The sequence below is a fragment of the Lolium perenne genome, chromosome 5 (assembly GCF_019359855.2).
Source record: "Lolium perenne isolate Kyuss_39 chromosome 5, Kyuss_2.0, whole genome shotgun sequence".
In the NCBI taxonomy this organism is placed as follows: Eukaryota; Viridiplantae; Streptophyta; class Magnoliopsida; order Poales; family Poaceae; genus Lolium; species Lolium perenne.
In genome coordinates, this window is record NC_067248.2 from 165,721,664 (window position 1) to 165,748,445 (window position 26,782).

The 26,782-nt window shown below is 45.3% G+C and overlaps 3 protein-coding genes and 1 pseudogene across 3 annotated transcripts; 1 reads left to right on the forward strand and 3 right to left on the reverse strand.

Annotated features, from left to right (window-relative positions):
* Nucleotides 1-1,934: 1,934 nt before the first annotated feature.
* Nucleotides 1,935-7,647, reverse strand: LOC127303725 (disease resistance protein RPM1-like; annotated as a pseudogene).
* Nucleotides 7,648-8,265: 618 nt separating this feature from the next.
* Nucleotides 8,266-13,727, reverse strand: LOC127300520 (protein EMSY-LIKE 3). Its single transcript, XM_051330648.1, has 11 exons — nt 13,582-13,727; nt 13,394-13,493; nt 11,328-11,566; nt 11,116-11,225; nt 10,782-11,025; nt 10,479-10,703; nt 10,337-10,405; nt 9,324-9,566; nt 9,186-9,254; nt 9,049-9,112; nt 8,266-8,616 (listed from the first exon to the last, which is right to left on the reverse strand). Exons 2-11 carry the CDS (start codon nt 13,419-13,421, stop codon nt 8,510-8,512), a joined length of 1,398 nt encoding a protein of 465 aa, XP_051186608.1. The 5' UTR covers nt 13,422-13,493; nt 13,582-13,727; the 3' UTR covers nt 8,266-8,509.
* A 1,444-nt stretch (nt 13,728-15,171) lies between these two features.
* On the forward strand, nt 15,172-18,813 carry LOC127303726 (alpha-galactosidase). Its single transcript, XM_051334430.1, has 12 exons — nt 15,172-15,326; nt 16,341-16,400; nt 16,852-17,038; nt 17,155-17,213; nt 17,308-17,373; nt 17,458-17,529; nt 17,641-17,714; nt 17,861-17,943; nt 18,050-18,160; nt 18,216-18,260; nt 18,386-18,526; nt 18,643-18,813. The coding sequence occupies exons 1-12, from the start codon at nt 15,172-15,174 to the stop codon at nt 18,811-18,813; spliced, it is 1,224 nt and encodes a 407-aa protein (XP_051190390.1).
* Nucleotides 18,814-19,074: 261 nt separating this feature from the next.
* On the reverse strand, nt 19,075-23,594 carry LOC127300521 (serine/threonine-protein kinase AKL1). The gene is made up of 7 exons (XM_051330649.2): nt 22,391-23,594; nt 21,861-22,026; nt 21,729-21,779; nt 21,376-21,558; nt 21,150-21,255; nt 20,098-20,828; nt 19,075-19,795 (listed from the first exon to the last, which is right to left on the reverse strand). The coding sequence occupies exons 1-7, from the start codon at nt 22,867-22,869 to the stop codon at nt 19,412-19,414; spliced, it is 2,100 nt and encodes a 699-aa protein (XP_051186609.1). The 5' UTR covers nt 22,870-23,594; the 3' UTR covers nt 19,075-19,411.
* Nucleotides 23,595-26,782: the final 3,188 nt, after the last annotated feature.

The window sequence follows — 26,782 nt, forward strand, 5'->3', positions numbered from 1 at the left end:
GCGAAGCTCCGCCGGAGTTCTCCATCGCCACCGCCACCACGCCGTCGTGCTGCCGGATTCAAGGAGGAGCTACTACTTCCGCTGCCCGCTGGAACGGGGAGAAGGACGTCGTCTTCATCAACACCGAACGTGTGACCGAGTACGGAGGTGCTGCCCGTTCGTGGCGCCGTGATCAAGATCTTCTACGCGCTTTTGCAAGCGGCAAGTGAACGTCTACCGCAGCAACAAGAGCCTCATCTTGTAGGCTTTGGAAATCTTCAAGGGTGAGTCTCGATCATCCCCTCGTTGCTACCGTCTTCTAGATTGCATCTTGGCTTGGATTGCGTGTTCGCGGTAGGAAATTTTTTGTTTTCTATGCTACGTTATCCTACACATAGTGTGGGAGATTTGGGTGAATCTCTAGTAAGCTCATGAAAGGCCGAGGAGTATGACTTATAAGCTCCACCCGAGGGGAAGGCTATGGTAGCCTAGTACCGTGCTGGCATTGAGGGAAACTTGCTGCACAAAGACTGACAATTCAAGGCATAGTCCATTGTTCAGTTGTAGTCAAGCGTAGCACCTTGCCTCGGTGGAAGTTCAACTTAACAGTCTCCACTGAAGTGCAGGTATTTTAAACAGTGAATGGAACTAATGTGTCATATGATGTGCATATGAGATCTGGTGGGGGATTGTTGAATGTAGATGGGCTGCAGTAAGGCAGCCCATGTAGTCTACAATTCCTGAAATCTCAAGGCCCATCACGTTGGCAGCTTGGGACAGCCTTGGGGGACAAAGTTTAGTCCCACATTGCTAGTTGGGAGAGAGTTGGAGTGGTATATAAGGGATGTTGTTCTAGTCATTCCAAGTGAGTGAGAATAGAAGGAGCCCTCGCGCACTTCTCCTCCTCCGCCCGCCCCGCCTCGGCTCGGCTCGTCTCTTCTCGTCACGCACGTCGCGTTTCGTGACTCGAGTTCGAGTTCGAGACACACTTAAGGAAGCCTAATTTTTTTGCTTGGTGCACCAACTGAGTTGGGTACGTGTCGACCTGCATGTGCATGCTCGCCGCGTGTCCCTGGCTTCCTACGCGTGGCAACGCGGTCGGGTCAGCTCTCCTCCCAGGCTATACCAGGAGACAGATCAGATCTAGAGTACACAGCTCTCAGAACTCTCTAGTTCGTCTCTCTCACGAAGTTCCTTTTGATGCGCTACTCTCTAGTTTTCCCAATCACGGCAACTGCGTGCACAGCCGTCCGGGAAAGCAGGCCACCGAAACTCCGTCCGTTGAGATCCTGCACCGGGAGACGGGCAATAAGGTTTTTGGGGAGCGTCTCGGCGCGACTGCTCGCTGTTGTTCGTGCTCTTCTTCGCCAGTTCGACTGCTTCATCGACAGATCCGACTACACCATGGGCGACATCAACAATACTCATGGTGATGCTGCTGCTGGTGCAACCTTCCCGGTCGCGATGTACGTGTTTTTCATCTCCTACCTTGCACTGCTACTTGTTCCATGTTCAAATCTGATGCATGTGCTTAGTCTGATGTGTGTGGTTAAATATGCTTGTGCATCAATCATGTTGTTTTCGGTAATTAATCTCACACGGAAATTACCTAATAATCCAACAAAGACCACCCCATTGGTTTGGTTAGATATCGGGGATGCTCAACCATTTTTCAATGTAGCTCCAAAAACGAACGGAGTATCTACACTCGATGAAGAGAGGTACCACACCAATTCTGTGGTTTGCTTGACCACAATTTAGCCACTCATGTTTTTGGAGACGGTCGGCTGTCCATATGCAACTCTCACTCAAAACAGACTCATGTTATTGCTTTCTTCGATCACAAATTCACAATCAATCAATCACCAAGCTATTATCATACATAAATCTGGGTTGTGGCTTGTGAGTTTGTCTGAGTTTGGAAAAGGGGGTTTGTACTGGAGCAAACTAATTCATTAGTCCAAACGAACAATTATGGCAAATGCATGTAAAAGATAGTCCAAATATACATTTCTAGCAAATAAACGCTGGTCCTCCAAAAAAAAAACTGTAGAAACCAACACCTAGCATGCGAGATCCGACAAGCTCGTACACAACGGGAGCAACAGGCAATCACAAGAAGGACGCCAGGGACAGTCCTGGTGAAGCTGCATCTGCTACTGGACAAATTATTTTAGGTGCTCCCACCGCGCTGCTTGAACTGCTGCCGTCCCGAGCAACAACAATCTCGACGATCAAGTGAGAGTACAGAGCAGCATGAGCACCACCTGCTCCTTCCTCCCACTCATGCGCCGAAGCCTTGCAACAGCAAAACAAGAACAAGTGGTAAGGGGTCGAGCGGATAGAGGCATAGAGCACAATAAAAGAAAACAAAAACCCATTACATTGCACCATTCCAGTGCGGGGATTTGCCGAGCATGTGCAACGTGCCGTCAGTGGCGGCTCCAGGAATTGGAGACCGTGTATTCATTGCCAAAAAAAATTCTCTCAAAGAAATTTGAGAACAAAAACAACCACTATATATAAGACACATAGCCACAATTTCAGTAGGACTATATTTTCAGTAGCACTATGACAATTGTTCAAGTAACAGTACATAATACTTAAGAACCCAAATCCATAATAATTGTCAATACTACAGCAATAAATTTGCATTTAGGCAGTACCTTTTGACTCTTGGGTGAAGAATTGATGATATTACAGTATAACTTTGCAATTGATGGCATCCTTATCCTTCACTTGATTGAAGAATTCTCTCTCAACAAATGTAACCAAACAATTGTTCAAGTAGTCATCACCCATCTTGTTCCTTAGCTTATTCTTGACATAGTTCATTGAGGAGAATACTCCTTCAACAGTGGCACTGGAAGAATCAATACAAACATAGTTTCATCTGTCTTCTTTGCTTTTGATGCTTTTTCCCACAATATAAATAGGCTACTGCTTGGAGCACCCTTCTTCTTCATCTACATAACAGAAAAATTAGTCAATTAAAAGCTTGCATCTAAGAAATTATATCTACTAGTATAATCTAGGTGTTTACAGGGAAATCAGTCAATTACAGAAAAATAGGCTGGTATACAAAGCTTGCAAACAACTAATATAATGGTACATTGGTACTGCTATTGATACTTGCTAGGTGCAACTATGCTAATCTGCTAGAGACCTGCAGACTACACTACTGCAGGCGTCCTGGCAGAAATCTCCTAGATTTTCGAAAAAAAGAAAAAGAGAACCAAATAGGCAGGAATGCGATGCGAATCTTAGGAGAATAGAAATTTAGACTAGCCACAATGGGAGTATCATAAGTAGTATCATGCATGCCATGTTGGCAAAAATCTGATGTGGCACACCAATTAATGAGGTGAGAGATGAGAGTGGTATCATAATATGATACCGTATCATAGCACGTAAAACTAGAAAACTTAATGGCAAACACATCATGTACACACATTTGCATTGAGATTCTACAAAACATTAAATATGATGATACTATGATACTATCTTATGATACTATGCATTGTGGGGTTAGTATCATAAACTAGTATCATGTGCATGATACTAGTGTATGATACTTCCCATTGTGACTAGTCTTAGGGACCAGGGGAATAAGACAGCACCTGGCGAGTGGCTTCCTGGTCTGCAGCATGCTTCGATGCCGCTCTCTGCTTGCTGCTGCTCCGCCGTTTCCGCTGGTCGCCGGCTCGCCGCCACCGCCGCCCGCCTGCTGACGTGCGTGCGCGTGGTGCGACCGTGTGAGTGGATCGACCAGTTCGTGGCGTTGTGCCGATGGAGGAGCAATCTCTAGTTGGGCTTCTGTGTGGGCTCTCAGCTCTTGCTAGTTGACTATATGTAAAAATAAAAAATCTGCTCACGTGAATACAGGGGAATACCCCAGCGCCGCCAATGCGTGCCGTGTGGGTAGAGCGTTAAACTACATCGACGCCTGGGATAGTATGTTTATTTACAACATATTCTTCCGAGCACTACTTGTCTCGGCTTAGGACCGGGTCCAAAACATCCCCAATCCCCAGAAAGTAGTAAACTCTTACCTCGAGCAGTTGCAACATCTTGCAGTCATCTGATCCTTTCAGATATGCCTTTCTTGGTTAGTTCAACAGTAACCTTTCTTATGTGGCTAATTTTCAAAAGATCTTCACTGCATTCATTTGGGTTTCCCTTTTGCTGAAGCTTATTCAGGAGCTCTTCTGATGCTTCTTCCAGACGTAACTCCTCAAGGCATGTAAGGTGCTCGATGCCATGAGGGAGAAGCTTTAGTTCTGGGCAATCTCTAAACACTAGCAATGCAAGGCATTGCATTGCACCCTCTTCAATTTCAGATTGATTGAGGCGTGGTGCGTTATGCACGAACAGATACCGGAGCTTTGGAAATGACCCTGCACAGAAGTGCAACTTCTTCCCCTCAAAAGCATCGATCAGCGCCAGGGAGCATAAATTACGCAGCATCAGCAGCCCAGAAAATGAACCCTCGTCGATTTTGGAGAGAGAAAGGTGCAGCCGAGTGAGGCTATTAAGGTGGGACCAAGATGAAAGAACCTGGGGCATTGATGTTTTTTCTAGCTGCCCTTCTAAAGCAAGCCAAGAAAGGGTTGGAGGTAAACAAAGCCCTTCCAGGTGCAAAACCTCCTTCTGCCCCAGAACTGCGATCTCCAGATGAACAAGATGGCTCATCCTGAAGATAGCATTGCTCAAGTTGGCAGAGTGTTCGGTTTTCACATTGGAGACAGCAAATGTTCTTAGCTCTGTCAAAGCTCCGACTTCACACAGAATCTCTGAGCTTGCTTTCACAGATTGCAGAGCCTGCAGTGCTGTTAAGTTCCGTATTCCGTTTGGCACTTTAACTCCACCAAAAGGTTTAGCTTCCACTGCTCTAGCAACAGTACCTGCATACAGGTATCTCAACTTCTGAAGTTTTGCGATGTTCTTTGGTAGATACGACAGATCTGAGTTGACAGCATCTAAAACTTGTAAGTTCTGTAACCTTCCTATTGCTTCAGGTAGAATTCCAACAGCAGTGTCTCTTAGTCCCAAGTACCGCAGATTAAACAAGTTAAATACCTCATTAGGCAGCATTTTTATACGAGTACCTTCTAGATCCAATGTCGACAGCAAATGCGAAGAGGTTAGGATAGGCTTGAGCAGGTCAATATTGATATACCTCTCAAAAACATGGAGTGCACGCAAACTTGTTGTACCAGACTGACCCAGGTGGTCAAGCTTCTCACTCTGGATCGATATCCGACGTGCTGCATCTACAGAGAATGCTCCAGAGCCATCGTAAATTTTACTAAAGCATTCTTCCTTGGCTTTGTTGACGGCAAGAAGGCGAATGACATCGTGCATCCGGCAACATTTCAACCGTCCAGCTCCATTCCTCCCCGCTACCTGTAGTAGACTTCGGTTCACAAGCTCAGTCAAGTACCCCTCTGCCACTTCCTCCAACGTTTTGTTCTCCTTCTCCCTGATGAATCCAGCAGCAATCCAGTGTCTCATTGCTTTCCTCCTCTTTATGGAATAATCTTCTGGCAATAATGCACAGTGTAAGAAACAATTCTTCAAATCATATGGAAGGTCCTCCCAGCTGACTTTCAGAATCATGTAGATCAGGGATCACATCTTTTGACAACTGCAGCTCTAAATCTCTGTACACATTTCCCCAATCAGTGGGTGTTGGTGGTTTGCATGACAGTAGGCGTCCTATGCATGCAATAGCAATAGGCAAGCCTTTGCACTTGCTCACAAATTTCTGAGCCAATTTCTGCAAGTCCAGAGGGCACGTTTTATCTTCAGCATTCCAAAAAGGCTTCTCTGCAGAATAGTACCCAAGAGTGATAAGCTTCTAGCGGTTCCAGGTGAAGCACGCAATTTGTGCTTGCCAGTAGTGATACTTCATGATTTCTTGATGTGAACACAATCCCCCAGGGCAACCAGTAGGAAAGACATTTCTTATGTATGCCCACACTTCCGCAGTCCAAACATCATCCAAAACTAACATGTACTCTCCAGCAACATCACCTGTCATGCAACATGTTCTTACCCTGGAGGTAGTTATACATGGTCAAACCTAGGCTTCTCTCCTCCATGCTAGCGACATCACCTGTCACACCCAACTCTCCAGCAATCTTCTTCAACAGCTCCTCCAGGTGGCAATTCTTTGACACAGTTATCCATGCAGCAGTATCAAAGTCCACTTTCACAGTGTTGTACACATGAGCAACCAAAGTGGTTTTCCCTACACCAGGCATGCCCCAAACTGTGACGATTTTGCTCCTCTGTTCCGAGTCACCTATCAACCACTGTATCAGCTTCTCCTGGTTCTCCTTATTCCCCACAAAATCCTCCTCCCTAGTAAAAAGCAATGCTTGATTGGTAGGTTTGCATGAGAAGCACTGCCTCCAGGGCACTTGACTTCTCTGTCATGGCACCTCGAAGCCTGCCCTTGATGTCTTGCAGCTTATGTGCTAGACGCCACCAAGCCTTGGCATGCTTGATCCTCTTCTTCATCTTTGCAGCGAATCCTCCATGCTTGTCCTCCAGCTTGTAGGTGAACACCTATAAAAGGCTTGGTGCTGAATCCTTGGGAGTTTTCTTCTTTCCCATTACCAGGAATCCAAACCTTAATTCCACAGTCATAGAAATGCAAACCTGACGTTCCTGCAGTAAGCTACTGCCTCCACTGCAAAGTGTATATTATCAATGATATAGCTATTAGAGAAAGGGACTTTGGTCCCTCATCAGACCTGAAACGGTTTGATGGATGAAGTGGCACTGGTTTTGCGCACATAGCAGCACACTCAACAAAAAAAAAATCATAAACTTTGAATAATCAGGAAAACTAATAATGTATTTTTTTCAAAAGAAAGTCACACCTACCCAATCGCCACCCCGAGCTGCCAACCTCCGCGTCTTTTACACGGTCGCTTACACCTCGAGTATCTCCCTGTCTTGGAGACTACTTCTAGATTTGTGACTGGACTCGGTATCAATAGTTAAATAGGAGTACCTTTGAATCACACACTAGTGACTGCTACCATATCCCAAATTACCATTTATTTTATTTATTAGTTTACCTAGTTAGAGGAATTCAGTTAAATCGCAGAATAAACTTGACATTGCAGTTCCGCATTCATGGCCAAGAAGGCTCTAATTAGAGACTGGAGGAGTGTCATGTATATGCACCTTGCCACCTGTTGTAGAGTTACTCTTGAGAGGATCTCCTGCATTTTTCTTCTTCCTCTTTCTTCCTTTCTAGGTTTTCTGGTTTCCAGCACTGCTACTTGCTTTGTAGATAAAATTTCGGTAACTGCTACTGAAAATGGTTCAGGCCAGCATTTTGCCGGCCTTAGATCCCTCTGAAAAAATCAGATGCAGTTCAGCGTTGGAAAGAAGAAAAGAACATGCCTGGCATGCCTAATTCAAAAGAAAAGAAATCAGGCTTCAAAATCGATGAGTACACCACTAGACTGGTTTGCTGCAACATCATCCCAAACAATAAGATGCCTGGCAGATGCATATCTACTGGAAAGTTTATAAGAGCGTCTCTCATGTTTTTCCAGTCCTCTACAAATTGTACCAACAACTAACAAGAAACCTAGAAAATAGCTCCTATTCAAGAATGAAATTGGAGATTGCTTACCACCCGGCCATGGCCGGCGGACAGGGGATCCCGGAACCGGGGCACACCCACTGCAGAAGGCTCCGTCGACGGCTAACTGCCCTGCGCGACAGCGGCGGGGACGAGCCGATCACTACGGCGGCAGCACGGCGCAGAAGCGGGTAGTGGGAGAGAAGGGCGTCGCACTCGCTAGGCCCCCAAGGCTCTCGCTAGCCCAGTCCAGCAGAAACTGGGGCACGCAGTGCCAGCATTTGGGTTGCAAATAACTACATATATATATCGATTATGAAAGGAGTATGTCTAAATTCATTGTTTTTCATCATATTTTCTCTAGCTGTCTGAAAGTTTGATGCTAATTAACTAGGTAGAACTGAAGCTTCACCATTCAGTAGACTTGGCATACATTTATGTTTTCATAGTGTTGTTTACAATGAGATCACAGTTTCAGAAAATTGCATCCTTGTGGGGAGTGAAGACTTGCCTCCTTTGATCGGTACCAATCAGTAACCAGGCTATTACTGTGCAAATATCGTGCAGAGGACTTGGTCTGTTTTGTTTTAGATTTTGACATGGTCACATAAGTATGTATGTTAAGATACGACTTCTGAATAAACATGATAGTAATAACTTGAAAAGGAACAAATCAAATCTTGAAGTCAATGAATTACTAATGCACTGATATTAGATCACTTGTGCAATAACAAGAACGACAATAGCTCCACAGAGCAGCTTTACAACACGTTAAGCGGTTCTACCAAAAAAGGCAAAAAAAAAATGTTTTCCTCTCAAAACCAGATGGTCTGAACCTAGAGCTAAGTTTTAAATAAACATCAGCTTAAGATTTTACAACAGGGCAGGCTTCTAATGACTTGTGTATACATGTTCAGCAACTGTTTATGAGGCAGCCATGTGGTCGCCATCAACGGCCATAGCATCTGCATAGTTGGCTTGATGCTGGCTCCCGGTGTACGGCGCCATCCTTCGGCCTCGGTTGCGCTCATCTGTTCCCACCAAAAGAAATGAGTGCCAAACATGACAGGGTGTCAAAAGTACACAGCTACAAGACATTTATAATGTTCATCTCATAACTCATAAAGTTGATCTTTGCTGTGTGGAAATGCAGAATTTGTAATCAGTAAACCATGAAGGATTGACCTCAAATCTCCAACATGGCCACATAGCAGGAACACTATCTACAAATGGACATTCTGGAGAACTGTCCAATGTGTTACAAGGATCCTACCTCTCTAAAGTGGAAACTAGGTATAATCATATACCAAGTAGTGAATACAAAGAAAGATGGGAATACATCCATGACAGCCAAAACTGATACCATGTTAAAGGTAATCGTCCTATAGAAATAGTCTTAAGAGCTTTCTGAAACATCAGAAAGATCCTCCCATTTTGTCTAGGAACAATGATTCAGTATTTACCGCTTTCGCCATCTGATGCCTCAGCAAGCCTTGCGATCGCATCAATCAACGATTGCTCTTGATCCTGCAAGCATTGCTAATTAGTCAAAACCAAAGGCTTCCTGATCAAATAAGGAATGTGTATATTCGAGCTTTACCTTCAGCGCTTTCTTGGCCTTATCTACCTCCACGGGATCAGGGTGACTAACACTAAAAACCCTCTCCACCTATGTGAGATGTACAAGGTTAGCTGATATTTATGATCAGAGAGGCTAGCAAACTTTCTTCAAACTAACCTCCTTTATGAGGCTCTCCGTGTGAAGTATATCAATGTCATCAGAACTTCTCTTTCCAACACCATTTTGCGACCGTGGAAAGTCCTTTCTCGAAATAGTCTTCTGGGATCCTCTCCCCCTACCTGTGCCTGGCGTGGACATACCACGGCTAGTTGATTTCTTACCCCCGCTACCTTGAGCACCACGACCCCCCAGATATAACCCTGGATCACCGTCTTTCCATATTATGTCATCAGGTTTCATCTGTACTCAAGGCCCAAGGAACTGTCAGTAATCAAGCGTTTCTGCACACAAACATTGTAAGGCATGTGCAAAATACAATAACAATGGTGAAACGCTATGATGTTGCTTACACATTCCCTTGCCAAATGAAAAACATTTGCTTAGAATCTGAATCAAGCTATCAGTTCCTGATAACTGAACTAGAGTACCAGACTATGTTCTACAAATTTGGCACAATTTTCAAGGGCAACCATACAAGTCACAAGCTGTTATCAAAATATGTGCCCAAAATTTGGCAAGAAAGTGGAGTCATACGCTAACTGGTTGGTAGTCCTGGCAGCACACTAGTGGCAATCAGAACCACCATATCGAATGGCTTAAATTTTGTAAATGTAAATATAAGTTGGCACACTTTGCTACAGTAACACAGCCCAATTACATATCCCAATAGATCGGTTCCATTACCTTAGTTCACTAATACAGGCCCATTTTACAGAAGAGATGTGGGTGCAGATCACATGGCCAAGTTGGCAATGTACCATCAACTAAAACTGGATTAGTTCTTATTGAAGAGTCAAAAGATCAAGATTGTTCATGCTAATGTTCCTCAGTAGTTGTTTTGAAAGCTAATCCTGCATAACCATGTAATCATATTCGCCATCATGCTTGCACCTAAAAAAATTTACTACACAAATGGTTTTTCTAGGGCCAACATTGAAGACAATAAAACACCGAGAAGTACAAAAATGTGAAGAATTATCAGAATGTCCACATAAAAAATGGTCGTGTACCTCTTTAAAATCAACCCACTCCCAGGTCTCGTTAGCTGTATTTATGTCATAAACTAGTGCATAAAGGCCCTGCAATGGAATCCCTCAGAAAAGCTGGGACTTGGATTAACAAAACAGTGATCCTAATGAGCTAAAAGCACACCTTTTCTGCGTTGTAATCAGTTATAGTTGCTTCATAGAAACTGTTATCTTCGGGCCATCGAGTCATGACTCTTTGGTTAATTAATGGATCAAGATGCTGTCCTTGTGAAGGTTCAGGAGCAGGAGGGCGACCAGGAAAATTTCTGTTCATCTGTGGTCCCCTTCCGCTGGGACCTGCTGAAGATGGCACAGACTTGAGTGCAGAGCCCCCTGGTATCTTCTGGCCCTGGAAGTACATGAAAATCCATCAAGAAAAAAAGCAAACAATTTTTTTCTTAAGAGAAGTAATGAAATATATGCTTACTGGCTTTGTCTTTTTGCCTTTATTAGGACCTGGCAGGAGTCCCTTTTTAGCTGAAGATGAAGGTTGTGCCGGAGCCATCTGTTGTGGATGCATTACAGGAGGTGGTGCAGCTAGGGGAGGAACTGATTGGGATATTTTTTGCCTCTTACGACTGGAGGTGGTAGGGCTAGGGGCAGGATCATGATGTATAGGCTGAGGATTATTGGGTATGCTTGCCTGGTGGCCTCCTGCTGATCTCCATTCCCTTAATTTGAATGAAGGCAGGAATTTAGGGTGCTGGAAACATAAAAATATGAACATTGTAGAGAATGGCGAAAATATTTGTCTAATCTACCTTATGCTGCGAATAATATCATCTACATTGACCCTGTTTAGCACCTCCCTGTGTTCTTTGTCTGATACCCTTAGCTCCTTCCTAAGTTCGGTTATCAGACTCTCCTTCTCCTGCAAAAAGATAAAGTTGATCTAAGGTTAGCTTTGAGAAACAACATATGATACTTTAACACTAACACCTGAATGAACAGGCACAAGTTTAGTGTCACCAACCCATGTGAGGGCATCAGACTGAGCTTTAAAAGCACGAAGAACTGAACAATATGCTTCTTGCTCAAGCTGTTGAATTTGTGTTTCCATATCGGTCTGTGCTCTAGGGTATGAACTAGCAGGAGCTATAGCCCTTCCATTGCCACTGACAGGAGCAATAGCTCTTCCATTACCACTGACACGCCCACTTCCTCTTATACCCCTATTATTCGGATATGATGGTGGAAGATCATCATCAGTTCCTGTAAATCACACACAAGTTGAGGAACCAACAATTAGTGCAAGTTGTAGAACTGTCCCTATATCAGCTTTACAACAGAAAAATATCCACACTTGCTCAGATAGTAGCAGAAAGAAGCTCATATTGTTTTTATGAGTATGACAAGACTGATCCATGATGTTCAAGGAATTAACATAAAACAGAATCAAAAATCATGCTGTTCACTAAGTCCAACAATCTGTTAGCAACTTGCCCTAGAGGCAGGTATAGAGATGAATGATAATTACATTTCTTCATGTTCATATTTTTTTATAATATGTTCCTTAAATAATATCAATAATATTGACTGACATGATACTTATTTGTAAAGTTATTTATCGTTTTGCTAGTTATTCTGGGTGTCCCCATGTTAAGTCCGATCGCATGCACAGGGGCTTCACATGGGTGAGCCACTCGACAGCCCTAGCCATGACCCACAATCATGCGATCCCACTACGGGCCTTCTCTGTGTGCTCTTTCGCCTATACTTAAAAGTATAACGTGGTGTTTCTATAACTCTTAAGGGAGTCTTCAGCATTCACCCAAGTCATCCATCCACTTCCCGCGAAGATCGCATCATTGATGTGAATGTGATACATGGTGTTATTACCCATTTGTGCAGATACCTTGGGAGGCGTTGTCGCTGTGATGCTAGGACAATCCTCTACTTCCTAGATTAACCACGAGGATATTTTACGATTGTGACCACGATCACACGCTTTATAGATGATGCTTCTATTACACCGTCTCTCGTGGTACACCTGTGATCTGCAGTTTTTGGAGTCCTGTAACGCAGTAGAACCTTTTCAAACTACGCTCCCGTAGCATACAAGTTCCCCTACACTATATGATAGACTAGAGGCCTCTATCATGTTCTTCAAAGAGCTCTATGCGCCTCTTGTGTATTCCTTATCCTTCATTTTGTTCGTGCATAAGATACCAGTGTGATTATACTAACTTCGATTTGCAAAGTATAAGATGTGTTAATCACAAAATAATTTCCTAGAAGTGCAAACGTAATATAAAGAGAAGTCGGGGCTTTGCGCATGCAGTGCAGCGACCGGGAAGAATGACCAACCAGGTGAAGCCGAAGGGTATTCTTGCACTGGTTTGAGGCAAGTGAATCCATGGTTGCAATAAGCCCCTTACAAGACAAACTTACACATGGTTGATAATCAAACTCTAGGGCAAACCTAGATAAGGGTTTGCTAGCTTGGGGAGATTTCACAGAGGCATCACAGCTTCACAATTATCTCATTCAGTTATTCCCACAGCCCAGAGGTAACCAATTGACACCAGAGCAATCGAATGCACAGCCCACCTCCTCCTATGTGATACAACGTTTGCCCAAGCAAGTCAAGAGAGCGCAACTCCCTGTCACACCGGCCCTCGACGAACAGCGTCGCCAAACCCCTGAACACATTCAGACTACCCAAACTGTACCAGACCATACCAAGCTCACCACACCATATACCCACACAAGTAGGAACATTCCAGAGCAACAACCTAAACGAGAAATCCCCATAAAACCCTACCCGTGGGGAAAAGCTCCAATATTTCCCCAAGCAAGCCGACGATAGGCCTAACCCTAACCAGCCTGCCACGACGCAATCCCAAGCCCTAGCTCACGCCGAGAAATCGCGCCCTAAAACCTCACAAAGCACCCATAAAAACGCGGCCTTTCGTCCTCCCTCACGCACAAACCCCTCTCCCCGAGCAATTCGCAAGCAGCTGAAGCAAGCAAGAACCCTAGAATTCGAAACCCTAGCACGAGGGAGCGGAGCCGAGCAACAGACAGTCCCCCACTCACCGCTGCTGTCGGAGGGCCCGTACTCCATGGCGGCTCGCCGCGGCGCGCCCACCGGCGGAGAAACGCGACGCGAGCTCCGCCGAGCTAGCCCAAGAAAATCCTGCAACGAGGCGGAGGAGAGGAGAGTCAGCTCCGAACGGGGAGCTCCAGGCGGCGCGCGGGCGGGCGCGGATCCGAGGCCGGCTCACCTCGGGCGGCGGAATCGCGCGGCGCGCCGGCGGAATCCGGCGAGATTTGGGGGCGGGCGGGGCGGTCCGACCGAGTGGGGAAGAGGACGGAGTGCTGCTGCCAGGTCGGGCGATTCTTCCTTCCCGAGAGAGAGGGAGAAAAAAAACGTGGGGGTAGAAGAGCGAGAGGGGGAAATTGTAGGGGGGTAAACGGAAATTGGACGGGCGTGCTCTGGATCTTCTACACGTGGATGATGGACGGCTTGGCGTGCCTGTGTGATTATTTGATGACGGGTAGGTGTGCAAACGTGTTTATAGAGGTGAATGTATGTATGAATTTATAAACACTTGTGTTTATATTGTATTTTTAAAAAATAGTAGGGTAAAGCTGACATATATCGTGACAATAAATGGAAAAAGAGCGAAATCCAATTTACCACCTACTTCCTCCATCCATAAATAAGTGGATATGTGGGTTTTTCAAGAAAGCTTATCAAATGAGGAGACAACTGTATTGGGGGTACAAACCACCATCTCTCTTATCTTTAATTCTATCACCTCCAATAAGCTAAGCATATATAGAAAATGAAGATAAAATGTGATGAGTATTATTAGGTTTGATTTCGTGCGATAAGAGAGAAGTTTTTTTTTTTTTTGCTACCTTAAATTGTATTTGGGATATAGAAATACATTTTTTCATGGATAAAGGTTGAGGCTAAACGTCCACTTATTTGAAAACGGAGGGAGTAGGCGTAGATACACCGAAATGGCTCATCTTAACATATTTCAAGAAAAAAAAGGCACTTCATTTTGCCAACCAGCTAATTTTGTTGATTATTACCCACGAAAAAAGTTTGTTCATTATTAAATCGTAGTTATATCCGTTTACCATTGGCATAATAAGAGTGTGTGGATGAAGAAAGATAGAAGCTTGTTCAGTATCATATGGATACGTATCATAGTTCACCTAGTCGGAGAATTGACCACAAATAAATATTGTACACAACTCCATCTAAAGATTCTACAAATTAATATATAAGGTGGCAATATTGTGTTAGATCTAGATGGGCTACAGCTTCAGTAAGGCAGCCTACGTAGCCTACAATTTCTGAAATCTCAAGACACATCATGTTGGCAGCTTGGAGACAGTTTTGGGGGATAAAGTTTAGTCGTAAGGGTTGCTCTTCTAGTCCTTCCAACTGAGTGAGAAGAGAAGGACCCTTGCGCACTACTACTCCTCCTTCGCCGCCCGCATTGCCACGCGTCGCACGCGTGTGCGCTGTCGCATGACTCGAGTTCGAAACACCTTTTGTGGAAGTCTAAATTTTTTGCTTGGTGCACCAACCAACTGAGTTGGGTACGTGTTGTCCATGCGTGTGCATGTTCGTCGCGTGTCTCTGGCTTCTTACGCATGGCAACACGGTCGGTCGGCTCTCCTCCCAGGCTATACTAGGGGACATAATAGATCTAGAGCATCTCTCTCGAAAAAGTTCTTTTTTGTTGTGCTGCTCTGTAGTCTTCCCCATCCCGGTGACTGCGTGCACAGCCGCCCGGGAGAGCAGGCCTCCGAAACCCCGTCCGTTGAGATCCTGTACCGGGAGGCAGGCGATAATGTTTTTGGGGATCGTCTCGGCGCGACTGCTCGCTGTTGTTCGTGTTCTTTGCCGATTCGACTGCTTCCTCGACAAATCCGACTACACCATGGGCGACATCAACGATGGCCATGGCGGTGCTACTGCGGCTGGTGCGACCTTCCTGGTCGCGGTGTACGTGCTTTTCCTCTCTTACCTTACACTGCTACTTGTTTGATGTTCAGATCTGATGCATGTATTTAATCTGATGTGTGTGGTTAAGTATGCTAGTGTATCTGTAATGTTGTTTTCGATAACTAAACTCACTCGGAAACTGCCTAATAATCTAACATATTGTACTACCGGGCTATGATACTATGCAATGTAGTACCTAAAGTAGTATCATGCAATTCCTGCCAAATTTATTGGAAAGAATATCATCACTTTATCTCTAAGAAAAATGTGTTACATTTCCTGTCTCCTCCACTGGTATACACGTACTCCCGCGGCCTGACACCGTCCACCGTGAGATCCTAAGCTCGTGAACAACTATGTGATTTGTTCCAACGACCTGGCCCAAGGAACCTGGAGATGCATATATAAGTGGTGGAGCACTTGCAAGACCAAGTCACATAGACTCTCTCACACATTGATCCTTTGTCATGGCGCCCTTGTTCCCCTTGTTCTTCCTCATGCTGACATTGCCGGCAGCCCACGTCGGCGCAACCATGAAGAACGGCCTTGGCCGGACTCCCCAGATGGGGTAATGGATCTGTGACCTCTGTCTTCCGTCAGTTTGGTTATGAGGTTCATATGATTACAGATGCTGCCAAGTCTTTGGTGATCGGGTTCACATCATCATATGGTTACAAAACGACATGAATTTTATTTCCCTGTTATTTCTCCCTCGAATTTTGACAATTCGGTCCATGCCTGCCGATTCCATAATTGCTAGATTACGTTGGAATAATAGTCACAATGGCTGGCTGGCTGTTGCCGTTACAGTAAAACTTGGCCCTTTACAACAAGAATAAACGGTAAGTTTGGGTTTTAGTTTCTGTATATACTAGGACTCCTGGAGTACCTCTCAAGTACTCAATTAATTAACTCCTGCTCACAAAACATTGCATTTGATGAGAAGTTGGTTAATCCACTTCAAAATATCTCCAGCAATGAAGTTTTGCTGAATTGGCAACATTATATATTCAGGTGGAATAGCTGGAACTACTTCGGGCTGTGGGATAAGCAAGAAAATAATCCGAAATATCGGTAAGAATATCTCTCCCTTACTCTGTCCTAAACACTCCAGGTTGTAGACAGGCAAAACAATACAGAGAATATATATTTACCTTGCTGCAAATCATTTCGATATTTGTGTAGCTGATGTCATGGTGGATACTGGGCTCGCAAAGCTGGGTTATGAGTATCAACATAGGTAATCTCTTCACATCTCTTACCCTGCTTGATTCCACCTTTTTTTGTTGGATTGTTCGTGCTTAGAAATGAGAACTGCACTATCCACAATTGGCTTATTTATTATTAGTTTCATAAGGATGTGTTTCTTTGAAACTGCAGGTGACTGTTGGGCAGATTTTAACAGGTGACTAAATGTTAACAGATATATGCGCAAAGAGAAAGAGCAATACACAATTTAAGAAGTATAAAGAGAACCAGCATAATTTTTTTGAACTGCAACATTAGAAGGGTGAATTTCCATATGTTTCAGTTCATCACTAAAAAGCCCGACGTTTTTTCTACAGGGCAATCTGGCTGCAAATGCATCGTCATTTCCATCAGGAATAACGGCCTTGGCAGATTATGTGCACGCTCCTTTCAGACTGCGAAGCAAGTTGATGCTCGGTTCGCTAGGATATGAAGAGCAAGATGCGAGAACGTACGCATCTTGGGTAAAACAATTTAAATGTTTACTAGATCATCTAAAACCTGCTCATCTAAAAAATAGCATTCCTTGTAGGGTATCCATGGGATTCAAACTGATTTTCGCAAATTGTTGTGTTACAAGGGGATTGACTACTTGAAGTATGACAACTGTCACAACCATAATATTAGTCCAATAACAAGGTAACTATTGCAACTACCGAACTTACACTAAATTATCACGGTCCATCTAAATTTAGATATTCAAATGGATCAACATATTCATGAAAAAATGCAGATATACCAAGATGAGTGAAGCCCTACTGAGTTCTAGAAGGAACATTTTCTTCTCCCTTAGCGAATGGTAACTGATTCTTGTCTTTCGAATGATCAAATGGAGGGTTTCAATTTGTTTAATCTGTTCTAAATAAAGAGCACTGTTGTGCAGGGGTGTGGAAGATCCAGCAACATGGGCAGGTGGCTTAGGAAACAGTTGGAGAACAGAAGACATCAAGGAGACAAGGACACATGGTCAAGGTGAAGAAGCTCGCATCCTGCCAAACCTTTATTGTCCCTGAAAACATTTGTATTGTTTAGATGGAGATTGTTCCTGTCCTGAAATGCTATGAAATTTTGGCAGCATGGCGAATAACGCTGACCAGAGCGACAAGTGGGCATCATATGCAGGGCCTGGTGGATGGAACGGTTAATCTTTTCGGACCTATGAAAAAAATTGAGCATGCCAAGTGTGCAGGTACATGGATATAGGATCTGGGGTTTGTTCTCGATCAAAGTTTAAAAAGCTTATGATGACAATTCAGGGTGACCTCTCTTGAATGTCTCTGCTTCAGACCCAGACATGCTGGAAGTAGGAAATAGAGGGATGACGATGGAAGAGTACCGCATCCATTTTAGCATATGGGCTCTAGTCAAGGTAACAATGAGATGCCTTTGCATCAGACATAAATGGCAAATCATCAGAACAGCAGTGGTAGACAAGAATTTTAACAAGATTATGATGTTCATCTGGATTCAACCAGCCACCTCTGCTGACTGGTTGTGACATCCGATCGATGAGCAATGAAACCAAGGAAATACTCAGCAACCAGAATGTCATTGCAGTTAACCAAGGTAAAGACTCCTCCAAAATGGTTATGTGAAAACTAAAAGATGTTACTGAATTTTACTGGTTCATGACCAAATGAGCTTGGGGTACAAGGGCACAAAGTGCAACAAGATGGATATCTAGAAGTAAGTACGAGGATAGAACATAAGCATTTTTATATATAGAATCATGTGGTTGGAAAAGAAATATAGTATCATATCATGTTTAACACTTAGGGCTAGTAATTTATACTTCATTAACTTGGGCTTAGGTTTGGGCCGGTCGATTAAGTGGAGGGAGAGTTGCTCTTGTGCTGTGGAACAGAGGGCCTGCTGAAGCATCTATTACTGCTAGTTGGAGCAACATTGGTCTAAGTCTGCTAGCTGTTGTTGATGCTCATGATCTGTGGGCAGTAAGTACTTTGTCAAATCAGCCCCATGGCTAAACCCATAAAATGTTCTCTGATTTGCATACGAAGTGTTCTTCAACCCCATCTTTTGTGTGTGTGTGGTTTTTGTGTGCTTCCAGGATGAGGTTACATCATCAGTGCAAGGCAGCCTGAAGAAAAATGTGGATTATCATGCGTGCAAGATGTATGCCTTGACCCCAAAAGAGAAAAGGATTCTCAATGTTACATATTATTATGAAATAATCATTTCAAAAGATAATAAGAAATCACCAAGATTGGTATGGGTGTGAAATATGTCCAAGCATTGATAGTACTATATCGCTTGAAGATATACATAGCATGTCACATAAGAGGGCGTACCCAGTATTGAAAGCTCCCACACATTGTCGGGTCTGGGGAAGGGTATTTCTAGGCAGCCTTTCCCTTGCATTTATGCAAGGAGGCTGATTCGAACGAAGGACCTCCAGGACACAAGTGGAGATAGCATGTCACATGTGTCCAGAATTAATTGTAGATATTATAAATGTAACGCCAAGACACTTTGACTAAACAAAAAAAAAAACTTGTTTTGTATTTCTCATATCTGGCAAATTATTGTTCAAACTGACCGTACAGTTCTCAGGAAATTATTTTAAAGTTCCAACATACATGTGCACTAAATTACAGTATGATGCTTTTGCAATACGGATTCAGTACCAAAACAACTGTACAAAAAGCATCGGCGAACGTACCTACATCAATTCTGGCACTCCTAGGTCGCACTCCTTCTGCTCTCTCTAAACACCAAACAATTTATATGATTATGATACAGTAGGTGGACTGTATTTCTGTAATTCTAACGGAGTGCAGTCTCATCGGATATCTGATATCTTTATTGACGGTAGCACATTAAAACCCAGTCCAACCAGCTGGTTGGTAGGGTGCATCTTTCTCCGCTTCAGTTTTCAGACCGCTGAGAGACTGAGAAGCATCCCCAAAATTTGACATCTCAGAAGGTACAGTTCCAGAAGGTACAGCCTTAAAGCTATCTTGACCAAATGCAAAGGGGTCAGCACCAAAGTTTGTCTTCGACTGGCCAAGTGAGCCGACTTTGTTGCTGTTCGCCCTCAGAGTTCTGACTGACCTCGGGTGGGAACTTTTCATAACTGGTTGAGCTTTCGGCTCTTCAGGAAACGCTGACAATGGCTTCAGATCAGGACTTGGTGTCCCTGGACTTGATGTAAATAGACCTTGACGGAGCTCTGGTGGGGTTCCTGCAATCTTTTCCCTTGGCTGTATAAAGCAATTCTATGTCAGCTTCCTAATATTTATTAAAAAATGAGATGCTACAAAGGGTTCAGAATCTTTGCAATAATGAATGATTAGCTATGCTAATTGGGAACACTGGACTAGACCATGATAGCTTAAAGGTTAAAACCACAGACTTGGCCAAGGTGGCCAGTTTAACTTCTTTATTTTGTTACCAATTTTTGCCCTTTGGTCAGTTAACCCAGTCAGGGAATGAAAATCTGAACCCTGGATATTATTGACAACAGTGAAAAGCTTAGTTAGGCATGTAGGAGAAGAAATCATACCGGAGTGTCAAGGCTTGTGTTAGGTGAGGAGAATTCAACGTTCGAATTTTCTTTTAACTCCTTAACTGGCGGTGATGCAGATGCTGTGGCTAGGGCTTGTTTAAGTTCTTGTATATCTCGCCTCTGAGAGGAGCAAATGGCTGACAACTTATCCAACTTCAGTGAAATTTCTTCCTTCTCCAAGTTTGCTATCTTTAGTTGCTCCTTGAGTAAGTTTACTTCAGCTTCCAGCTGTTGTTCTTTCAATTGACTTGTCGTTTTTAAACTGCTGGTGTTGTCCTGTGATCTCACTTTAACATTATCAAAGTCCGCCACAAAGGAGTTAAAAGCGGCAGCCTGTACAGTGGGTTTGTCATCTGTTTTCGTGATTTTGGTTTTCTCTAGACCATATTCTGAACCATTTGGAGAAAACCTAATTTCAAAGTCCCCAGGAGAACTATCAACAGATGCAGAAAGAGACTGTCTGTTCTGTGTTGTCTTCTGGTTCTTTGCCTGTGGTTGCTTCGATGTGGCTTTGGATACGGGATCATGATCAAAAGCTGACCCCTTGTCATTCACAAAAGCTAGTTCTTCTGCATGCTGAGTTGACCAAAATGCACCCACAGAACCCTTACTCTCGGCAGCTGTTAAAGGAACTTGTGACCTCAGACTGGAAGGATCTTTGGGTGGTGTATTCCTCACGTTGTCTCTTGATGGTGACAGGGAGCTCCCATGGAGCAACTGCCTTGGCGCTGAAAAACACAGTTTTACATTATGAAATAAAAATTAAAAATAGTGGACAGAATTGTTCTCATACATCACTGAGACCTAGAAAAGAAAGAGCTGAGAAACTACTATAAGAACATGGCTTTTTCCTTGGCATCCTAGGACTAGCTACAAACATGGATTTTCCTTGGCACCTTGCACTACCTAAGTAGCTATGCTTTGGCACTGTAGCATTCCTTTGCATATTTTTATCTTTCTATACATAAGCCTAACAACATGAAAACAAGAAACCATGCTTACAGCATTGGCTTCCATTCTTCAAAAGGACAAAATCGAAGAAGCCAAACCTTCATCTTCAGTAGTATGCAATTCAAATGCTGATCCAGATGGGGATCCGTCAGGTAAATCCTTTTGCAGCTCCAAAGGGAGTAATTCATTAACACGAAACCATACCTATAACAGCACATGCATAAATATTAGAGAGACAGAAGGCATTAAAAGTTTAGTCATATGCACTAATTAAGACCAACCTAATTTCATGGAAGTGAATGGCCAATCAAGCAAAGCCCTTGCCTGTGTAATGTCCGGTCTGGCCTCTGGAGATGACTGAAGCATCTCTTCAATTAGACTTGTAATGGAAGAACTGTACTTCGGTAATTCAGGGATACGATAGTTCCCATTGAGTACCTGGAGCTTTGATTCTCCATCAAAAGCTAATTTTGAGTAGCAGATTCTATACATGAGACATCCAAGAGCCTGAAAAGATCCAACAGCTTAGCTTATGCAGTTATTAAGGATTATCAGATACAACAAGTAACTCTCTCAAAAAAAAGATAAAACAAAGTAGCACTAGCTCAAGAACAAAATATGTAATATAGGAAACTGAAAAAAAAATAGTACAATGGCTGGCTGCAAAGATGATTTACCCATATATCTACTTTTTCACTAATAACTTCCCTCCTGTACAAGTCCCACATCTGCAGTCAGTAAACAAGCTTACGGTAAGTAAATATGTGGAAAACTTGAGAAAGAGCTCATAATATCAACTCAATTTAAACCTCGGGAGCCCTATAAGCAGGAGTTGTATGCTTCCTGATGATATCTTCTTCAATGCCCCTCTCTTCTGGTTTATCAAAGCACTTATGATTTGTTGATACACTACCAAAATCACATAATTTCCATGCCCCGTCAGCGCCAAGAAGCACATTTTCAGCCTTTAGGTCCCTGCACACATGATATATTTGATGTGATGCCTCTGAAATGAAAAATCAACCTAGCAATTTCTTGAGGGTTCAGACTGACAATGTTAAAGTAAGGATGGGCAACAATGAAATGTCAATTGCCATATATACAACTAACTGGAGTTTAGAATGCATTAGACGAAGCAAAGCAATCAAGACTGTGGAAAAGATATATGAAACAGCATAGAATTATGCAGAACTGATCTGCCCCACGGTGGATGTGAGTTATAAGTACACTGTGCAAAAGGTTCATTACAAAAGCACCAAAATGTATGCACGACACAGAGTTGCTTCCAGTAAAAAATAAATCCACAGCAGTTCCAGAAGTTGGAGCATGAAAGGCAGACCTGTGAGCAATCGGCGGTGTCTGGCAGTGCATCGCGAAGACCGCATTGCAAACATCCCGGAAGATGAGAGCAACCTTCTCCTCATCAAAGAACCCCGCGCCTCTGCTCTCCAAGGCGGAAACCAGGGATCTCTCGCAGAACTCCATCAGCAGAAACGCCTCCCTCCCATGGCCCATATCCAGTACCGCGTGCGCGACAAGCGTGACCACGTTCGGGTGCCCCTTGAGCGACCTCATCACGGTGACCTCCTTCTGGACCAGGTCCAGCGACTCCCTGTCCCGGACAATGACGTGCTTGAGCGCGTACTGCTTCGCCGGGTTCGCCATGTCCCTCGCGAGGTACACGCACGAGAACCCGCCCTCGGCGATGGCTTCCCGGACATGCACCTTGACGTTGCCGACGTCGATGGTTCGGCCCTCGAGGCCGCCGGAGGGCCCGGAATGCTCCTTGGGCAAGAGCTGCTTGAAGGGTCTCCACATGACTGAATTATTACTGATCCTCGCAAGAAGAGCCTGGTTCAGCCTTGGGAACCTCTCCTATGTGAAAGTTATCCACACTCACAAAGGATTTCTCAGCATGGTAAAGATTCAGAGCTGCGCATCAATAGGATCCGACTGAGCATGAAGCAACGGCAGAACAACAATTAGCTCTTCATAACATCTACCTAACTATTTATCTTTGATACTGCAACTAGCAAACCTTGGAGCAGATCTACCTATCTGGCTTATCTACCAATCTATCCACAAATACCAATGAAACTAAGCTGCCTAGCTCAGCGCCCTCTGCCACCAAACACCTTAGCTCCAACGGGCAGCCTACACCACGAAGCAACAATGAAAGCGGAGATCCAGAGACCAAGTCAGCAGCAACCAATGGGTTGAACCCAAGAGACGACCAAACCCGACCTGCCCGAAGCAGATCGTGGACTGGCCGGGAAACGACCAGCCAACCCCGGCGGCCCTGCCACCACCCACGGGCCACGGAGCAGCGAGTGCAAGATCCAAGATTCAGTCAGCCTCGATCCAGAGGCCTTTCCTCGACGGGGTCCTCTCCGGCAGGGTTGCTTGCTCCTCGGGGTTCGCAGCGGGCGGACGGGGAGCAGGAGGGAGGAGGAGAGGAAAGAAAGAATTGTTTGTTTTGCACGGCGGCGACGCGAGTGGGATTAGTTTGGTGTTCCGTCGCGACGGAGTCTGTCGCCGTGGAGACGCGTGGCCTGGAAGACCGTTTCCCCCAGTCGCACGCTCCGCGTTGAGTCGCTGGGGACAACGTGAGTTGTTGCACTGTCGCAGGCTCAGGCTGGGGCCTGTTCCAGCGGGGCGACGCAAAGTGACCGGGCCGTCCGCGGAGACGCAAACCTAGCCTAAATATGCGCCAGGTTTGCGTCTCGGCGGACGTCCGGAAACGTCCGCTCGTGTCTGGCGGACGTTTCGGCTGGCCCGCCTGGGAGCGACTCTGCGTCGATGCGTCTTCTCAAACGCGTTATCGACTGCAAAGCTGCGTCGCTGCATCGTTTCGGCTGGCCCGCCTGGCAGCGACCCTGCGTCGATGCGTCTTCTCAAACGCGCCAGCGACTGCAAAGCTGCGTCGCTGCATCGCTTCGGCACACTGCGCCACTAATGGCGACGATGCCTCGGCTGCCGAGCGGCCGCCCACCTCCGCCAACCAGGTTAATGGCGACGTCACGCGTCCCGCGGCCACCGCATGCCGCCGGCCTATATAAAGGAAGCGCGCGTTCTTCTTCCTCATCCACTCCTCCAAAAAAACCCTAGCTAGCCGCCACAAAGCTCGGCCGTAGCGCCGCCTAGGTGTTCCTGCGACACAGCCAAGCCCGCGAGGAAGTCCATGGCCGGTCCTGGTGGCCGGCGAGGCGGTCGAGGCCGCGGCCCTGGGCGCCCCCGTGGCCGAGGCAGGGGCCGCCGTGGTGGAGCAGCTACGGCCCCACGCTCGCCGTCGCTGCGCCCTCCTCGTCCTCGCGGGAGGAGCGGCGCTTCGAGTTCCTCCTCCGCATCGACGACGACCCACTCGCCATCAGCGACTCTGGACAAGTTCGGCGAGTTCGTCGACGGCGTCGAGCCGGCGCACTTGCGGCTACGGGAGGCCGAGTGCAACACGCCGCTCGACCGTGGAGGTCTTGTTCGACGGGCAGGGCAAGATGTACCTGCACACGGGGTGGACAAGTTCGCCCGTGACCTCGACCTCGATCCCGGCTGCCAGCTCACCTTCCTCTACGAGGGGGACGGCGAGATGATCGTCAAGGTGTTCGACGACACAGCCTGCCGCAGGCACTACCACACCGACGACTCCGGCTCCGACACCGATAGTTAGAACGTCGAGTGTTCTTTCTTTGCAGCGAATCTGGCTATAGGCCAGACGAAGCCAGTAGTGAAGGTCTCTGTCTGTTCTTCCTCGGTAGAACCAACAAGGGCACCGTCTCCTCCCGCTGGATTTTCCAGTTTGGTGATTGGGTGTGCCCTCGAATGTTCTTCCTTGGCAGCGAACATACGGAAATCAACACAACTGGCTTCTATTTTTTAAAATTTTATATTTGTGTCAACCATGGTTCAAACTATGTGTTAGTTTGTGTAAACCATGTGCCTAACTATGTGTTAGTTTGTGTAAAATCATGTTTTAAAATGTTATATTTGAAACTATGTTTAAATGGAGAAGAGGGAAGAAAGGAAAAAAAATTAAATGCGTCGCCCCGCTGGAGCAGACCCCATACGCAAACGGACGCGCGGACAAAAACGGTCATTTTTGCGTCCGCCAAACGGACGCTCGCGGACATTAAAATGCGTCTGATGCGCGTGGTTGACGTATTGTCTTTCCGTTCGACACGCGTCTGTTGGGAACCCCAAGAGGAAGGTGTGATGCGTACAGCGGCAAGTTTCCCTCAGTAAGAAACCAAGGTTTATCGAACTAGTAGGTGTCAAGAAGCACGTGAAGGTTGATGGCGGCGAGATGTAGTGCGGCGCAACACCAGGGATTCCGGCGCCAACGTGGAACCTGCACAACACAAACCAAGTACTTTGCCCCAACGAAACAGCGAGGTTGTCAATCTCACCGGCTTGCTGTAACAAAGGATTAGATGTATAGTGTGGAAGATGATTGTTTGCAGAAAACAGTAAAACAAGTATTGCAGTAGATTGTATTTCAGTATAGAGAATTGGACCGGGGTCCACAGTTCACTAGAGGTGTCTCTCCCATAAGATAAACAGCATGTTGGGTGAACAAATTACAGTTGGGTAATTTATAAATAGAGAGGGCATGACCATGCACATACATATTATGATGAGTATAGTGAGATTTAATTGGGCATTACAACAAAGTACATAGACCGCTATCCAGCATGCATCTATGACTAAAAAGTCCACCTTCAGGTTATCATCCGAACCCCTTCCAGTATTAAGTTGCTAACAACAGACAATTGCATTAAGTATTGCGCATAATGTAATCAATAACTACATCCTCGGACATAGCATCAATGTTTTATCCCTAGTGGCAACAGCACATCCATAACCTTAGAGGTTTCTGTCACTCCCCCAGATTCACGGAGACATGAACCCACTATCGAGCATAAATACCCCCTCTTGGAGTTACTAGCAAAAACTTGGCAAGAGCCTCTACTAATAACGGAGAGCATGCAAGATCATAAACAACACATAGATATAAATTGATAATCAACATAACATAGTATTCTCTATTCATCGGATCCCAACAAACACAACATATAGCATTACAGATAGATGATCTTGATCATGTTCGGCAGCTCACAAGACCCGACAATTAAGCACAATGAGGAGAAGACAACCATCTAGCTACTGCTATGAACCCATAGTCCAGGGGTAGACTACTCACACATCACTCCGGAGGCGACCATGGCGGCGTAGAGTCCTCCGGGAGATGATTCCCCTCTCCGGCAGGGTGCCGGAGGCGATCTCCTGAATCCCCCGAGATGGGATTGGCGGCGGCGGCGTCTCTGGAAGGTTTTCCGTATCGTGGCTCTCGGTACTGGGGGTTTCGCGACGAAGGCTATTTGTAGGCGGAAGGGTAGGTCAGGGGGCGTCAAGAGGGGCCCAGGAGACAGGTCGGCACGGCCAAGGGTGGGGCCGCGCCGCCCTACCTCCTGGCCACCTCGTGGCCCCACTTCGTTGACTCTCCGGTCTTCTGGAAGCTTCGTGTGAAAATAGGTCCCTGGGCGTTGATTTCGTCCAATTCCGAGAATATTTCCTTACTAGGATTTCTGAAACCAAAAACAGCAGAAAACAGCAACTGGCTCTTCGGCATCTCGTTAATAGGTTAGTTCCAGAAAATGCATAAATATGACATAAAGTATGCATAAAACATGTAGATATCATCAATAATGTGGCATGGAACATAAGAAATTATCGATAC

Excerpts from the sequence above, each read along its gene's own strand:
- LOC127300520 (XM_051330648.1), bottom strand. The coding sequence starts at position 13,421 with ATGGAGTACGGGCCCTCCGACAGCAGCG. Across the intron at positions 10,704-10,781 it reads AAGGCAAAAAGACAAAGCCA|GGCCAGAAGATACCAGGGGG; the intron begins GTAAGCATATAT and ends ATGTACTTCCAG. Across the intron at positions 9,255-9,323 it reads CGGAGAGCCTCATAAAGGAG|GTGGAGAGGGTTTTTAGTGT; the intron begins GTTAGTTTGAAG and ends CATCTCACATAG.
- LOC127303726 (XM_051334430.1), top strand. The coding sequence starts at position 15,172 with ATGTTTTTGGGGATCGTCTCGGCGCGACTGCTCGCTGTTGTTCGTGTT. Across the intron at positions 17,374-17,457 it reads TTCTTCTCCCTTAGCGAATG|GGGTGTGGAAGATCCAGCAA; the intron begins GTAACTGATTCT and ends ACTGTTGTGCAG. Across the intron at positions 17,715-17,860 it reads AGGGCCTGGTGGATGGAACG|ACCCAGACATGCTGGAAGTA; the intron begins GTTAATCTTTTC and ends TCTCTGCTTCAG.
- LOC127300521 (XM_051330649.2), bottom strand. The coding sequence starts at position 22,869 with ATGTGGAGACCCTTCAAGCAGCTCTTGCCCAAGGAGCATTCCGGGCCC. Across the intron at positions 21,780-21,860 it reads CTGCTTATAGGGCTCCCGAG|ATGTGGGACTTGTACAGGAG; the intron begins GTTTAAATTGAG and ends TACTGACTGCAG. Across the intron at positions 19,796-20,097 it reads ACACAAGCCTTGACACTCCG|CCAAGGGAAAAGATTGCAGG; the intron begins GTATGATTTCTT and ends TGCTTTATACAG.